This window comes from Coturnix japonica, chromosome 1 (assembly GCF_054131305.1).
Source record: "Coturnix japonica strain WE chromosome 1, WE-NBRP24, whole genome shotgun sequence".
Lineage (NCBI taxonomy): Eukaryota > Metazoa > Chordata > Aves > Galliformes > Phasianidae > Coturnix > Coturnix japonica.
The window spans coordinates 109,534,589-109,552,067 of NC_140663.1; the positions used below are offsets into that span (position 1 = coordinate 109,534,589).

Consider the following 17,479-nt stretch of genomic DNA (forward strand, 5'->3'; position numbering starts at 1 on the left):
AGCACAATCTGGATATTGCCACAGAAGTCCTAGGGCAATTCACATGCAGGAACAAGAGTAAAAGGGTCCCCAGAGCAAGATTTTAATTATTATTAAGTGTTAGAGTCTTGGTTTCAGAGCATTTCCACAAGCCCTTGCATTTTCTTGAAGTACAAGCAGTTCCCATTACATCTACTGGCACACAGTTGTCAGTGCAAATGACTGTGCAAATGTAAAGCTGAAAATGGGAATGTTCTTAAATCCATGTAACATTAACGTATCCAAAGGAGGAACTTTCACAGTCTGCTTTCTCTTTGCTAGTGCATTCACAACAGCCTCTCTTCCCCTAGTCCTTCTAAATATTTACATCTTTCTAAATGCTGGTACAGTACACTTTATGTAGTTAAAAAGACCACATTCTTTAGCTTTAAAAGCCTTTAGAGCTTGCCATGACTCAAATTTCAGCTTCTTCAATATAACTACCATTACAGCAGTTCAAGCTATATGAGTTCAGTACAAGTTCTATAAGCTGTCATTTACCCCCAAAAATATGTATATATTTTTAGATAAGGAAATTTCAGTTTTTTCCAGGTGGACTGCCTTTTTGGGCATAGTTGCTACTGCAAAAATGGCGCTGAATTAAAACTAGATTATTGTTAAAAGCAGCATGCCCTTATCAAACTACAGCCATTAGAAATAACCTGGAACAAAAAAAGGAAAATTACAAGACCCAGTTAAAAACCTCCTGGTGGCTGGAAAGTAATTGAGTGCCTTGTCTTTGAGTTTGCTCAGAGCCTTAGCAATCTAAAAGCACATCTGACAAGCTCCCTTCACAACTCAGTGAAAGCCATGACATTCGATGGCGCCCGCCCATGCAACATGCCAACGTCTTGCAACGCTGGAATGGAATCCACATATGTCCTCAAAAGGAGAGGCAGAGGAGTTGATTGACACAGTTTCAGCTCACTAATCCATGCAGGGCCTTTAAAATTAGTACTAAGTGTATGAAAAGTGAAATAATGCACAGTTTGAATCAATTTAAATATTCGTCTTATCCTGCACATCCAATATGCCATCCTGTGGGAGAGATGAGCTAATCCATCTGCTCTTTTTCCAGCTCTGTGACAGTCAATTCAGTGTCAGCAAGTTCACTTCAAAACAGACAAGAACTCCTCTGCTGACAGGTGCTCCCTTTATTTTCCCATTTTAAATTGCAAAGCTTTAATTGGTTAACATCACCTGGTTTACACACTGGGATCCACAACATCTTACTGTACACATTTTCACACAGCAAAATATAGACAGCAGTTTACTCGCATGCATAGCCAGTTCTATGTCTATATCCACCTAAGAGCAGTGTTAGAGCCCAAGGAGCACTAAGAGCTTCCGAGACCTACTGTGGATGTTAAGAAATTAAAAACTGAGAGCACACTGGGGAAGCTGCATTAATTTGGTGAACACCCACTGCCTTGAGCCCTGTCCCCATCTTGCCATCTGGCCAAGAGTCGGCACTTTTATGTAATGCTTCAGGGCTGGAATACTTTCCTTGTCTTCATTTTTCACATCCCTAATGCTAGGCCCAATGCTTTATCACTGCTCTGAACAAAATGCTACTGATGTCATGGCTCTTTTGCCTAAATAAAGAATTCCAGACTGGGAATTTATTGCAAACATTCAGGTCATACCAGCAAGACCATCACAGCAACACTGAGAGCAATAAAATCCAAAGTGTTTCATTTCCCCTTGCTTTCAGATAACTGTAAACAATGTTAAACAGTAGGATTTGCCTTTTGCAGGAAAGATTGTGCTTTGAACATTGAAATCTGTTTTGAAGAACACTCTTTACAGAACTGCTTTTAGCAGGCATATTACATAACGGGGCACTTATTTAAAGAAAGAGGTTAAAACAGAGTTCAGCGTTAGTAATTCTGTAAAATAACCCCAGTAACTCAGCCTAATATTCCCTCATCTTGGAGCTGAAGGCAGTTTCTGCAGACCAGAATTAAGTGCCATTAATGCAGAGACCACTAATGCACTCACCCTGAAGTTCTCAGGAGAAAGATGTGTTCATTCACATTTTGGGCATTTACCCCTAAATGACAAATACAAATAAGCTATTTTTGAGGCTTTCTGGACCACGCTTCTCAAAGGCTATGTGCTTAAAACAGTTGAAGAACCACTTTTCACCTGGATTTCAGCATCCACAAGCAAACAATAAGTGATGAAAATAAAGTTGCTGCAGCCCTTTCTCACTGCTGTCCTTCCCCCAGCTTTGTCAGGCAGAGTGACCTGCACACTGTTGCCTGTTCTACTCATTTCTACCTCTGAAACTACCTCGTGTGTGTGGGTGGATTCCCTCACACAGCTGTCGCCAGAGGCAGGTGAGTTACCTCTGTGCGCATCATTCTACATAAAGTGTCAATGGCCCCGCAGAATACAAAACAAAGAAGTGGAAGCTTGAAGCAACATCGGTTTGTTTGCTCAGTAAAAAATGGAAGTAGTTCCAAGAAACAAACAAGCATTTGCACGAAAATAAACGCCGCAACATTTCAAAGCAAGCTTCATAATCCAAACAGTAGGTGTGATTGCAGTAACTTCCCCCCCTGACACCCCCCCCCCCACACACACACACACTTTTTCCCTGTAGAGTCCACCTAATTCTTTTCCAAGCAGACCTACAGCCCCGTGTGTCATTTCCAGGCTTCTGACTCCGAACCTCCCTCCAGCTGCACTATTTTCAATATAGGATTTCATGTAGTCAGCCTGTTGGTTTTAAATAACCAATTCTATATTGAAGCAATATAGACACAGAGTGCGGCATGTGCTTCACCTGTCACAAGAACTATTTGATGTATTACGATTTTGAAGTGTTTGAAAAACACAGTCACTGAAAGTCATTATTGGTTGGTGTTTTTGCATTTTCAACAAATGAGGGAGGCATCTCAGAGGCTGCTTTGAAAGAAAAACCCAACACAAACTGTTTTAGAAGTAAAAAAATGTTGCAAGACAAATGACTTCAATGAAACATTCTGGAGTTGAAAGGGGTTTGCATTCAGTGCTGCTCATCTGCAGCTCCTTCAAGTTGCAAGTTGTGTTTGCAGGCTCCTTAAAATACGAAGTATCACGCTATTCAGCTTTTAAAATTCTATGGATTGCAAAAAAACTACATACATTGCTGACCATAATTATAACTCGGCAGCTATAAACGCCAGCATGGAGAACATATGCTATATGCCTGAAATTTTAAGGATGACGGAACTGTCACATTAGTAGCATGCAAAACGCTATAAGGAACTCCCACAATGTAGCAGTTGTTCGAAAGTTGTACCCATCCGGTCATTCTATCTTTATAAAAAGATATATAATATCGGATGGTGATTTATTCAAAACACAGCTGCAGATTAAGTTAAAGGTAAAAAGGAAAGGGAGAAAATATATATATCTTTTAAAATCGGAGCTTTAAAGCCAAGCCAGCATATGAAGAATAAGAGAGAAGCCTTTCCAGAAAGTCCAAGTTTTATTCTCAATAGACTTTATACGGGGGTAAGAGAGGAGGTGACAGGTGAGGGAACGGGAGCAGGCAGAGGAGCCGAGCAAATAAATGCCAGCCCAACAAATGGCCGTGCATCGCACCCGGCTTAACGCCATCGGCGCGTCCCTCCGTGCCAACCCAGGGGCTGCGCACTGCGGGCACGTGGGATGCTCGCAGGCAGGGGCGAGGCTCGAGCCGGGGGCTGCTCAAGTGGCGGGGGCAGCTCCCCGAATGCAGGCTGCTGGCTACCAACAGGAAGGCACCGTGGTGCCCTCCCCACGTATCCAACTTTTATTTCGGGAGTCTGCCGAGAACAGCCTCCCGCGCCCCATGCCCGTTGCCCCCTGGGTACGGCCCCCTCTCGCCCCTCCGGCGCTGCAGCCGTCGGGGATCGCCGGCCTCTCCCATCCCCACGCCCCGGGGGTGCCCGAGGTCCCTTCAGACGGTGAGGACCCGACAGCCGTTCCCCTCCTTTCCCAACCCCTGCCCAAAACCACGGGGGTGGTCGGCTGGGAGCACCTGCGGGGATGGGGACTGGGGGGACACGGGGCGCACTGCTCACCTTTCATCCAGTCGACCACCTGGCTCGGCGACCACTTACTGACGGGCTCCATAATGAGGGCCATGGGGGCTCGGCGGCGCGGGGCTCGGGCGGCCGCCGCTCTCCGGGTGAGGGGCGAGGTTGCGCGCAGCGTCGGGAGCGTTCTGCCCTCAGCCGGGGCCGCTCCTCTACCCGAAAGAGACAAAATCCCCGCTAAAGCCCCGCTTGCCTCCGCTCCGTTCCGCTCGCTCGCCGCCTCTGTTCCTCTCTAGGGATTTCAGTTCATGTTGCCGGCTCGGCGGCAAGGGGGAGGAGGAGGAGGAGGAGGAGGAGGAGGAGGAGGAAAAAGGAGGGGGAGGAGGCGGTGGCACGCTCCGACGCCTCCCGCCCCCGCGGCCCCGCGGGCGGCTCCCGGCCCCGGAGAAGGCTCTGATGCCCGGCAGCGGATCGGGGAGCGGCGGGGTTGAGGCTGTGTCCGCCGGGTCTCCGCGGCCGCAGTTCCTGCACGCGGGGTCTTTTTCTTCTGGCGGAAATGACGAGGTGGCTCCCGTCACCCGAAAATATCTCCCAGAGCGATGGGAAGCGGCACCCGAAGGCCTCCCGGGGCGGGGGGGAGGTTGGGATGAGTCGCTAGGTGCGGGGGGACGAGCACCTGCTGCTGCCCAGATGGGGGAGGGGGGCGAATGGGGAAGAGCAGCCGAGGGATCGCGCTGCTGTTCGGTTGGGTTCTCTGTGCCTATTTTTCTTTCTTCCTTTAAAAAAGCATCTCTGCGTGAGTGGTAAAGGTTGGTTTTTTTCCTTCCTTCCTCTCTCTCTCTCTCTTTTTTTTTCCCTCCGAGCAAAGCTAGGTTGTTAAATGTCGGTGATAGATGGTTGTTTTATACTTAACGCTTCCAAAGAGCCCCGAGAGGAGAGGGAAAGGAGAGGGCGTTATTTCACTGCCTCGCCCAGAGGGAGAGGTGATGGGGCAAAGCGGCTGGAGGACCAGCGACAGGCTCAGGGTAGGATTTAGGCGGTCTCAGCCAGGAGGGCTCATTCTGGCCACCGAGTTTTGCCACTGAGGTGTGGTGGCTGCCCCCCACGCTGCTTCATCCGGAAGGATCAAAGCTCGGTCAATGCTTCCCCAAAGGTACAATTCCTACAGACTCTGTGCCATTGCTTTTGGCTGTAGGAATCCCTCGCAGTGCTAAAGGATTCCTCCAAGGATGGCCGTGAGTGCTTCTCCATCACCTTTTCTAGTAACCTCTTTCCTCCCAGTGCTCCAGGACAAGCATAAATACCACTGAAGGGTGTTTCCTGCTTCTGAGTTGGCCAGTGCAGATTTTTGCCTGCATTCGCATTCCCCCTTGCTTCTCCTGCCAAGGCTGAGGCAATGGCCATCAAGATGTTCCCTCTGACGACTGCAGAATGCCAGCTGCTGACTCTGATATTTAATATCTGTACATGAGGAAAAAAGAGGATTCCCTCCACCCTCAAGCAGCAGTGATAAAAGGCATCCCTCTGCATAGCAAGGGCAGTGACACCAGATCTCTTGTTTCATTATGTGAGACTGAAATTCTGTCAATGAGTGCCAAGAAGGCACTCAAAGGATCCATAACCTCTCCCTTTAGACCAAGGTTGTCCAGAGAGGTGATGGATGCCCCATTCCTGGAGATACTCAAGGTGAGGCTGGAATTGCATTTATAGTTGAGAGTGAAGTTTTCTTTCTCCTGAAACTTCCTTCAAATTTGGCCCTAGCCATGTGTCTTGTGTCACATTCCTGACACAGCAGTCTGTTTCTAAGGAGTTTTCATTACCTAAAGCCACCGGAACAATAAACTTTACTTGCAAATTAAGGCTGACTCTTTGCCTTATGAAAGATTTGAAAGGTACACAGGTCCTTGCATACTGGGTTATTGTTGTTGAAAGAACGTGTCATAATTTTAATTAGAAACTGGTATTTTGAAAGGTGTGGAAGTGAATACCCAAGATCAGACTGAAACCTGGCATATAATTTATAACACCATTGTGTGATTCTCATTGTGTTGAGAAGTTCTTTATGGATGAGGAGAGGGGAAGTAAGTTCTTAGAAAATATATACCAAACCCTATAGTTCCTAATTACAGAATGTGGTATGATCCCTATAGCTTGCTAGCATAATCTGGAGCTAGAGTCAGGTTCTCTGTATAGCATCTGTGACGCAGTACTGTACCAGTGTGCAGTACCTATCACTTTGAAGCCCCTTTGGAGTAGTTCTAGCAAATTATGAAATTATAAAAGGGACCTTACTCCCCCACTACAGTAAATGGAAGATGCACTGACCCTGATCATAGCAATTTCACAACTACTGGGATAAATCCTGCTTTTACTTGGGCAAATATTCTTGTTTTGGTTGGCTTAGCCATGGCTCAGTATGAGTGATGATAAAATCATCCAGTCATAGTATTTAATTTGATGACCTATTACTATTCCATAGTCAGGACATGTGCTACATAGAAGTATTTTTTTAATATAATTTGCTCTAAATTTATTGCTGCCTGATTTTATTACTGTTCTCTCTTTCTAGGCTAAGAAGTCCAAAGGAGAGCTGAATGACTTTTCATACTGACCTGCTTAAACTGAAGTGTCTCAGCCAAAGTGCCTTAACCAAAGTTTTTCAGCTGTTTTCATCTTTTAGTTTAGTGGCCCCATCTTGTAGTCACACCTGCATGAGTCAGGACTTTTATGTACAGCATATGGGGCAGGCTTCTGCACAGATGCTGAACTGCAGAATTATGTCCTAACTCATCTTTTATGATTACTTCAGTCTGCATAATGCAGTAAAAATGACTGCGGTGTATTGGTTTGTGTGGGGTTTTTTTGTTTGTTTGTCTTTTTTTTTTTTTAAATCTAAATATACATGTTTTTATTAGGAAACTCTTAATGTATTATGTAGCAAATGTAAAAGCAAATGCACAGTGAAGCTCAATATTCAAGGAAAAATTATAGAATCATGGATTGGCTTGAGTTGAAAGGGAGCTTAAAGCCCATTTAGCCCCAACCCCTGCTGCCATGGGCGGGGCTGCCCCTCCACCAGCTCAGGCTGCCCAGGGCCCTATCCAACTTGGCCTTGAGCGCCTCCAGGGATGAGGCACAACTGCTTCTCTGGGCAGTTGTACTAGGGCCTCACCTCAGTCTGAATAAAGAATTTTCTCCTGATACCTAACCTAAATCTCCTCTCTATTAGTTTAAAGCTATTCCCCCTTGTCTTATCACTATCAGACCATGTAAAAAGTCAGTCTACCTTATGTTTGTAAGTTCTCCTCAAGTACTGGAAGGCCTCAATGCAGTCACCCTGGAGTCTTCTCTTCTTTAAGCTAAACAAGGCCATTTCCCTCAGTCTTTCTTCATGGGAGAGGTGCTCCTGCTCTTTGATCATTTTTGTGGTACAAAGTTTACAATTCAAGTTCAAACCTGAATCTAGCAGTATATGCTACATATATCTACTCCAATACCATTTCTCCAAACTCTCATGGGCACAAATGGACAGTCCCAGTGGATAGTTTGGGTATACATACCTCCTGGATCACATCAGCTTGAAAGATCAAACATTGACTTTTTGTATTAGCACACTGTCAAAAACACAACTCCCTAGAGTCTGAGTGGCAATCAGCTGCTACAACAATACAGACTGTAAATAATATCTGTTAATGCTTCAAATATATACAATAATTCGCCTATTTGGTTAATTGAACAGCTCCCAAAGTACAACATTGCTCAGCCTAAATAAGGTTAGAAGAATTAAGTCCAGGCTCTGACACTAGCATAATGAGTGGGCATTTGTTTTATTTGTGTGAAGATAGATTCTGCAGTGGCTACAAGTGATGGATACAAGCGTAATTGTGGTTTCCCCAGAAAGTCATGGATTTTCTGCAAGGCTCTCTAGAAAGCATTCAAGATGCTCAGCAATGACAAGTTGAAATCCTGCCCCGAAATTAAGGAAAGGAATTCATTTTTTAAAAGATTTTATTTCTGGTGCTGGATATAAAAACAAATACTTCTAGAGGAAAGAAGATGAAAACAAATGAAAGGGAAACTAACAATAACTAAAAAACATGTATTGCAACAAACAAGCAAACAGAGAAAAGTAACATTTTCTTCTAGCTATGGAAACTTGTTTGTGTTTTGATACCAAGTTCCTGATTTTTACAAGGCTCACATTTTGAGAGCCTTTTTTTCTCTATTTGCTAAGGATTAAACTGCTCCATCAGTATTAGCTCATTGCACTATTAGCTGCAAATATCAAGTTTGGATACTCTAGAGAGTAGCAAGTTGCTCAGGTCCTTGAATAAAGACAGTGAGTTTGTTCTGTGCCTGGTAGGACTGCCATCTATCCTCTTTTTCCAGAGTCTTCTGTCTTCAGAGTGGTGTTTGAGCTGACCCCTAGCAAGAGGGAGGTTTGGTGTTCCCAGCAGGGCAGCTGCCCTTCAACAAGTGGCAATGATGAAAAAGGGAGAGGAATAAAAGCCAGCTTTGGTGCCAGGGGCTGCAGATAAGAAGAGGAGGAAGAAGGAGAAAGTCCAGGTACAAAAAGTTTGAATGCTTCTGAAGCAGGAAGAGGGCAGATGCAGGGAAAACCAGGAAATCTGAGAGAAATAAAAAGGCTCAGATGGAGTTGGACCAATTCAGAGGTCCAAGAGTGAGACCTGGAGGACAGTGCAGTTCTGGGATCTGTTGAGTCTGATGACACTGTGGGGTCCTGGGTGAGATGGAGAGGTCCAGCATGTCTGGGGTGAATCCTGCAGGAAGAAACACATCATTGTCTGAGGTCAAGACCTGGTCCAGGGGCTGAGGATGCAGGAAGCTCAGTGAAACCTCCTGGCAAACAGTTTGTGAAAGGATGCTGGAGGAGGTAGTGAATGCCCTGTCTCCACACAGGTCAGCTGTAGGCGCTGACCTAGGACTGCATCTCACAGTAACACAGGATCTAGGACAAGAGGTAATGGCCTCTAGTTGCACCAAGGAAGGTTAAGGTTGTATATTAGGAAAATCTTCCCTGAAAGAATGGTGAAGCAGTGGCACAGGCTGCCCAGGGAGATGATGGAGTCACCATCCCTGTAGGTGTTCAAGAACTGTGTGGATGTGGCACTGAGGGACACAGTTAGTGGGCATGGTGATGATGGACCAACAGCTGGACTAGATGATTTTAGTGATCTTTTCCAATTTTAATGATTTTACTGTTCTGTGATTCTATCTGATTCTGACTAGAACTTCTCACTGGACTCCGGCCTTGCACAGAGGGTGAAGAGGCCAAAAAGACAACATCACTAACATAACTTCAGGCCCACTTTTAGATCTCTCTGTTTCCTCAGTTCTCTTCATTTATATCCTTCAACCTGCCCAAAACCACAGGTGAATAGTATTTCAAAGGCAAATATCATGCCTGTAAATTATATGCCTTACATCCCTGGTGGTTTAATTTGACATAAAGATTGGAGTGGAGGTGTTGTGCAATTGATATTGTTTTTGTGTAATCTGAAATACAAATCACAATTCCCTAAAGATGTTTAATAATTGCAAGTATTCAGAATTCAATTAGGAGATTAGAAAATAGATTAAAGGTGGCTAAAGGGTAAAAATTCAAGGACTTCAAACACGTTTTTTAATACAAAGAATATTAAAAAATGAACAGGCTGAGAATTTCTCCAGGAATTTCTAATCATTTTAATTAGAATTCACCATAAAGAATGAACAAACAAACCAACAAAAACCCCTTCTGCACACAATTTGGGTCCTACTGTTTTTCTCAAGCAGTGGACTCAAGTAATTGTTTGCTGATGATTACTTCCTTCCCCAGGCATATGGAAACGTACAAAGTCATAATAGATTTCTAAGATTAGGAAGGACCACCCTGGTCATCTGACTCTTCCTCTTAAATTAATGCTTGCTGAAGAGTTCTATCCAGTATTTCCTGTGGTGAGGTGAATTATCTCTTCTTTGACCATATCTCTTCTTTGTACCAAATTGTACATGTTTTTCATGTCCTCTAATATGCAGTAAAATGGCTGGTTCACTCAGTGAATGGCTGAAAAGAACAGAAATTTGGGCTAACAAATTTCATATCTCTGTCTGCACCACATGGTTGCTTCCAACCGAGGTGAGCACATCACTGAGCATGTTTAACTCCAGGGCTTAGAGGACAGGACCTTGAGGATTCGTCAGGCTGTGTCTAGCTCTACCAAGAAAATAATCACTAGTCTTGAGTTCACTAGCCTATCCTAGTATACTAGTATGAGGCATCTGCAGAGATAAGGGATGGATTTGGCCATCCCACAGTCCCACATCCCCTTTTGCCCTTGGTCTGTGTCCCTGAACAAAGGACTAGGCTCTGGGGCAACTTTGTGTCAGAATCATAGAATCATAAGTACACTGAAGTTGGAAAGACCACTACAATCTGGTCTAACAAGCAGCCTATGCTTCTGACTGCTCTAAATGATTTCCCTCAGTGCCAGGTCTACATGTTTTTTGAACACCTGCAGGGACAGTGTTTCTACCACTTCTCTGGGCAGCCTGTTCCAATGCCTATACCTCACCACTTTCTCAAAATAAATGTTTCCTAACACTCTACCTGATGCTCCCCTGGCACAACTTGACACTATTTCCTCTCATTCTATCAACTGACACCTGGGAGAAGAGGCTAAACTCCACCTCAGCACAACCTCTTTTCAGGAGTTGTAGAGAGCAATGAGGCCTCCCCTGAGCCTCCTCTTCTCCAGACTGAATAATTCCAGAGCCCTCCACCCTTCCTCGTAAGACTTTTGCTCCAGACCTTTCACTTCCACTTTCTCTGGACACACTCCACAGCCTTTATGTATTTTTTGCAGTGAGGGGCCCAAAGCTGAATACAGTATTCAAGGTGCAGCCTCACCAATGCTGACTACAAAGAAGCTACAGGCTTGTAGTGGGGGGCAATAGACATGGCCCATGCTTGTGGGGGTCTTTTCATGAACCTTTTCAAGCAGAGGTGGAAGGAAACTGCTGGCTTGAAATAAAAGTTTGGAGAAATCTCTAGTTCTTCATGAAAGTAGACATGCATAGGTGTTAAGTGGGGTTCCTTCTTTCTATAGGTACAAGTTCGAGGAGGATGCTTGCTCATGCAGCTGCTTTGCTAGGCTACATCTGCAGCACTGCTCTACAAATGCCTCTCTTCAAACAACAAGAAACCTGAGGGAAGCTTGCTTCTGTGCTAAAATTGTTAGGAAAGATTATAAAAGCAAACAGCTACTAATTACTAACATCAGGTTCCTACTCATTATTAATATCACAAATGTAAAATGGCTGCCAACAAGAGTCAGCTCTGAAATCTCAGTGGGAAGAAACATAGCATTTTGTTCCTGGTTATAAATGTTATTTTGCTACTATTGGCCTGGTTGGCAACTTGGCTAAGCATAATGGGTGTCTCCCCTTGAGGTGTGTGTTTTTAGTGATGAATTTGTCTTAGGGAAAAAATGATAAATATCTGACAATTTTCTCAGCAATTCTGAAAATAAAACAACATTCTAGAATTGCCTAAGAATGCAGTCAATTAAATTGTGCACTGTAATACAAAATAAAAAGAATAATGATATGGTAATATAAAAAGGGCAAAACCATAATGAGAAGGGACATTTGTCAGTATACTCAGAAAAGCACAATCTGTCTCCCTGGTAATTTGGTGGAGAACAGAAAGTATTACATGCTGTATTACAAGTATTACATTATATTTCTGACTTCAGGAAGCATTACCATATGTCTTGCAAGTTAGTAATGTCCTCTTAAATATAGCGTGTTCTTTGTTCACACTGCATGGCTTCTATCCCACAGGGACAGTATTTATTCTGAATAAATTAAAGAGTGTATAAATCTTCCAGTGTCACAAGACTTCATATCAGTCAGCTTTTGTGGGTGAAGTGGGCAGGAAAACCTTTTCTGCTAATGACCAGGGAAACTTGACAGATTTGTTTTATTTCTTGGACCTGACAACTTTCTCTAAAGCCTACTGTTATGGAAATAGCCCCGAATTTCCCAGCTTTAAGAAGCATCTAGTACCTTCTGATGTGTTTCAGAGGAAAGGGAAGACAAACATTTTCAGTTTTTGTATAAAGCAGCAGATACAAGATAATAAGATCTGATTCACCCTGATATTCTTGTGATTAGAAGTTATTTGGGATTTCTTATATTTATGTGAAACTTTGTGCTTAAAACTTGAGAATTTTGTAAGTAAATTTCCTTCTTTTATGAAAAGTCATAATTATCCACGTATTTCCCCTTGGGTCATACTGGGCCTCAATGTAAATTCCATCCATAGGCTGTGACACTAAAACTAAAGGGAATTTAGAGGGGCTGATGGTTAAAACAGAAAGATCTCTGGAGATCAGTACTAACAAGAATATATATTCAACTTACATAAATATGCTAAGCATTCTGAGTGTTTCAATTTGGACTTTTCTGTACCACCATGTCATTAACTTTCATTTTGTACTATGGTTTACAGCCAGACCCAGTTAAAGCATAAGAAATAAGGATGGGGAAAAGAGTATTGTCTTCTGAAAAGGAAATACGGTAAATATTTTTGGGTGAGAAAGAACACTCTCAGTGTCAAGGAATTATGGCTATGGAGAAAAAGTAACTGTGAGGAATGGGGGTTCAAGGTGAATGAGTTATTATAGGAGTGGTGAGAGTGGCAGAGATCAGGCTACAGAAAGCAGTGCAATAATCAGAAAGAACTACAATGAATTCAGAAAAAAGAAAAGCATAAATTTATAAGCAGCTCAATCTGTAGACAGAGCTGAAATTAAGACTGGGAAATCTAAAAAAAAGCATGTTGGCAAGAGTAGAAACCAGTGACACGATCAAATAAGGAAGAATATTGAAATTGTGGGGAAATGAAGGAGAAAATCGAAGTATATCATCATCAAAGCCAAGGAACCCAAAACATGGACAAACTTTAGAAGAAAAGAATTTTACGAAAGCATATTGAACAACATGGGTTTAAATATCTGAAGAGACTCAACAGAAATTAAGCCATGGGGAAAGTGTCAAAATAGTTTTAATAAATCAGGAAAGTAAGTAGGTGCCTCAGAAAAAGACCTAGATCAAGTACTAAACAGGAGCTTATTTCTTAGTATTTTTCTTGCTCCATGGTGGAGCATAGCATTACACAGTCTTTTCCTCCAGAACCAAGTCGTTGCACACAACATGCAAATTTTGAATTGTTTTTGACACTGCTAACACCCATTTTGTGTTTGGGACTTGTTTGAGGGCTGTTAGCTGTCATAGTCCAGAACTGCCAGGTACCATTTGAACAGGTTGTTTGTATAATCATTCTCACGCCTGAAAATATTTCAGTATCTTTATGCATTTACTTCTAAGGACACAGTGACAGAGCCTACATCTGTGTCACAGGTTCTGGCACTGCTTGCCAGGGCTAGGTTTGCACTCAGCTGTGCCCTGGATGGAGAGTCAACTTCAAACTGGGGCAAGCAGCACTGCCTCAATGCCGCAGCAGTGAAATCAGGGTTGGGTGGGGCTCAGAATACCTCCAGGTGGTTCCTAGTCCCTATACTTTGGCATCCTGCATCTAAGGATGTCTTTCAGGTGTGACAAATCCCAAATATGACTTTAGGCAGTCATCTAAATGTGGTCTCAGGGAACTAAATGCACCACAGAAACTCATTTTCCCACAAGGCAGCCCCTCATACACCTGTACTTCAAAAAAGCAGGACAAATGGTCAGTATCACATTACACATAAAACTATTTTATTTCATTCATTAAATGCTTCTAGCATTACTGTCTGAAATTACCAACTGAAAGCTGGCCATCCTCTCAATTACTCCCAAGTGCTGCCCCAGCCTAGTGGCCTCCTGAAGTTTTTGTCTACAGCTGGCAAAGAAGAACACTGGGAAGTCAGGAAATAGGAGTCATGTATTGGGAACTTTGGCAGAGCTCTCAGGCATTACCTGAATAATTGCTCAGCAAAAATGCAAGCCACAGAAACATCTTAGAAACCTCCAACCACCCCAATTTAAAAAACTATTAATTTCAGTGGCAGTCAGGTATCGCACCTACTTAATATAATCTTCCAGCACATTTTCACTGTGCTCTTCTCTGTAGTATTCTGAGGATTTTAGAGAATTAAATGAGTCTACTACATAATCTAATTAATATCGATCTTGGGTTCTCTTCTGTCTTAATGCATGCAGGAGAAGGAATATAACTCGTCTCGCTTAATTATTATTATTAAAGTTATTACTGTGGGAAAGCAATGATAGAAAAGAGTCCTGAGTTCTAGCCAGAGCATGTCAATGTATGTGGCTCTTCCAGTCTCTTGAAGGAGGGACTTTCAAAGGAAGTTTCCCTCTCCCTTTGTCAAACTACACTGGAGCACCGTGCTAGCACATTTGTTCCAAAGGTTTTTCAGTAGTAGATATGTAGCACATGCGCATATTTATGTTTGCACTGCTGCATCATACACAGTTGCATACCCCAAATGGAACTGTATCATATCTAAGACCTGTTTTGCATCTATGTACAGGCTGATATCAAATTTTGCACAATGCATTATACCAATGCAAATTTCCAACTTAAAATCTAGACATATGGCTTTTTAGAAAGGGGTCATCTTGCAGACAGTCTGGAGTGAATCTACCAAAAATGCTGAAAGTCAGGCTAGAGCCTGGAACCACCACAGAAATTTGTTTGTATATCTTCCCTTTCTTTGTAGGTCCCCTACTTTGTCTTGAACCAATCTGATTTTACAGATTTCTCTCTGGAGCTGAGGTTATTTCTGAGCTCGCTAGATCACTGGAAGTCAAAAGTCCTAGAACCAAGTCAGAATGTGGCAGCAATGGATGTGTTCTACTGTCTCCAGATGAAAAACATCAGTATGGACTTTTGGAAAACCCAACATCAATGAAAATCCACAATGAATCTATGGGTAAAAATCCTAAAACATTTATTTGAAGGTGACATTTCATGACCATATGCAGACTACCTACAGGAGTTCTGCTGTCACTCAGCCAGGTCTTTGATGTGGAACCACGCTGTGCCAGCTGTGGATGCTGAGAGAGACAAAAGACTTACTTGCACAGTGAACATCCTCCCTGCTTTACACTCCCCTATCACCCTCTTGTCACCTTCACTCTGCAAGCACTTTTACCCAGTCTGAGACTGTAGCATGATAGTGATTATATCCAGATGTTGGATAAAAAAGGAAAACTGCCTGTATAATTTCACAGGTGATGTCTGCAGAGAAAAAGGTGCAGGTACTTCTCTGGCCTTCAGGGATAATTTCAGAATGACTTGGATGGTCATCATGACTTGAACAAACATGTTGTGTCTCTATTTTGATGAAAAAGCTTTGGAAGCTAGCAGCTTTTTCTAAGAAAAAGCATGTGGTGTGCCTCAGACAACAAAAAAATGTCCTTTGTTCGTAGTTCATGCTAAGAGAAAATATTCTCCTTGCTGTTGGTGCTAGAAATGAATGAACTTGGTATATCCGAAAAATTATCAGTCAGCCATTTCTTTCTTTCAGTCCAGGAGACAAAAAGTAACAGCTAAAAAGGGGAGGAAGCTGGGCAGGTTTTACATCTGACACCTCCTTCTGCACTCTACAGGAAATTTCCATCTCCAGTAATTACAGGCTGAATTCTTCACAAATGGATAAAGCAATATGAATGTATCCCAATTTCCATGGCACCTGTCTTATTGTTAGTGCAAGAAATCATTCCTATAGCTGTCAATAATTATGGAGAAACACAGTGGGTTACGCAGTGATCATTTACTGAGGGAGGAAATGAGTCAGTCTGTGGAAGATAAAACCTTGATGCATAATATGCATTTATTTGTAGTATATCAAAGTCTTAGGGAGGAATTTAATTTGGGGCACTTTATATGGGCTTGCATACTGTATCAAAAATGTAATTACTATATCAATGCATGCTGTAACAGTAGATGAAAGTTTGGGAGTAGCTGATTGCATCATTCTCAATCTGAGATCATAAGAATTGTTTTGACCAGCAACCTGATATTACTATGAGAAGTTATAATTGATGAAATCTTTGAACTTAGAAATATCTTTAAACAATATAAAAAATGTATTTTCTATGGTTGCTTTTTTAGTGAAACTGCATGTGCAAATTCTAGGCATCAGATAGGACTAATTCTGAACTCTGTAATCATTATCCTACATCTTCTCAGATGGCAACCCATATTAACTCTCTATATTGCTCTCTTTTATTCATCCTCACTTATCCACATTGCTTTTGTGATGAAAGACTGAGGAAATATTTGGTTGGCACCATCAGAGAGAGGTGCTGAGTGAATCCTATTCCATCACAGTATGTGATACAGCTGCCAGCTCAAAAGATGGGGCACCTTTCCTCTACATCACATTCTGTCCTTCCCTCTTCCTGAGAGATCCTTTTTCTCTGTGCTGTTAATCTCTCTAACTGGCAACACAGGCCTGACTGCAAAGCCTTTTGTGTTAGCACTCATTCTAGTGGGTCCGGTTGTCCTCTGAGTTAAACCCAATTAACTACAGAATTCCATTAACTTCAAAGCACTGAGCAAGTGAACATTAAGTTTACGGACTATGGAATTCAGTGCATTGGCTTCAGCAGTGCTGCTATGGAATTCAGTGTATTGGCTTCAGCAGCGTTGCTTTCCCCAGAACACCCCTGCGCCTGACCGAAGAACTGAAACCTCATCGTTCATCACTGCTTATTAACATCAAGCATCTTGAAGTTTGTTCGAGTCTTATCTTTGTCACAGGATTGTCATGGGGAAGAGTAATGGGGGCTTTGCATGCTTTTGAAAGTTATATCATTTTTCAGTTTTGTTACTTTGTCATCATGACCTTTCTGCCCAGAGAAAGATATATAGGAGCAGGATAAATTGTTCTGATCTTTTTCTCTTAAAAGTCAATTAGTTCATTTCGTCATAATGCATTAGAAGCCTATGTCAGTCTTATCAGATCTTTCTAAAGTAGAAACATCAACAGAAAAACATTTATAGGAATATTGTGCAAAAACCCCACAAACAGTAGTATAACAATAATGCTATTCCCCTTACTTACAGAGAGTAAGAAGAGGAAAGAAAATGTTTACGACAGGAAAACACTGGGACTTTTCAAAGATTAGTTTTCTACTGATATTAATCCAGTGTACTGCTCATATTTTGCACAGAGCTTCAAAACATCTCAGGCTTTATATATGAAAAGTCCAGTGTATTATAATTTGTACTCAAGTGGTGACTTAAAGGAGCTCAAAGCATCAGAGAAAATCATGTAAGACTGTAAAAGGGATTGTGTTCATTTCCACACAGTCCATGGCACTTACAGTAGTACATGGGAATTAAAAATTCCATAAAATTGACATTTATCAGTTACATAAGGAACAGGAAATTGGAACTAGGGGCAGGTTAAGCATTT

At 42.5% G+C, this 17,479-nt stretch overlaps 1 protein-coding gene and 1 long non-coding RNA gene across 9 annotated transcripts in view; one reads left to right on the plus strand and one right to left on the minus strand.

The window, feature by feature from the left end:
• The window catches only part of CNKSR2 (connector enhancer of kinase suppressor of Ras 2), a 198,711-nt gene extending 194,389 nt beyond the window's left edge, over positions 1 to 4,322 (minus strand). For all 7 annotated transcript variants that reach the window (XM_015885366.3, XM_032440929.2, XM_015885347.3 and 4 more), the window contains exon 1: positions 4,074 to 4,322. In XM_015885366.3, coding sequence (XP_015740852.2) covers positions 4,074 to 4,137 — 64 coding nt within the window. In that variant the 5' untranslated portion in view covers positions 4,138 to 4,322. The remainder of the gene's footprint in view (positions 1 to 4,073) is intronic.
• Positions 4,323 to 4,454: 132 nt separating this feature from the next.
• Positions 4,455 to 6,870, plus strand: LOC146762645 (uncharacterized). 2 transcript variants are annotated; one of them, XR_014947051.1, is made up of 2 exons: positions 4,455 to 4,686; positions 6,598 to 6,870. It is a non-coding gene; the product is annotated as an uncharacterized LOC146762645 (long non-coding RNA). The 2 variants fall into 2 exon arrangements; XR_014947050.1 differs by having other exon boundaries at positions 4,562 to 5,714.
• The last annotated feature ends 10,609 nt before the right edge of the window (positions 6,871 to 17,479 follow it).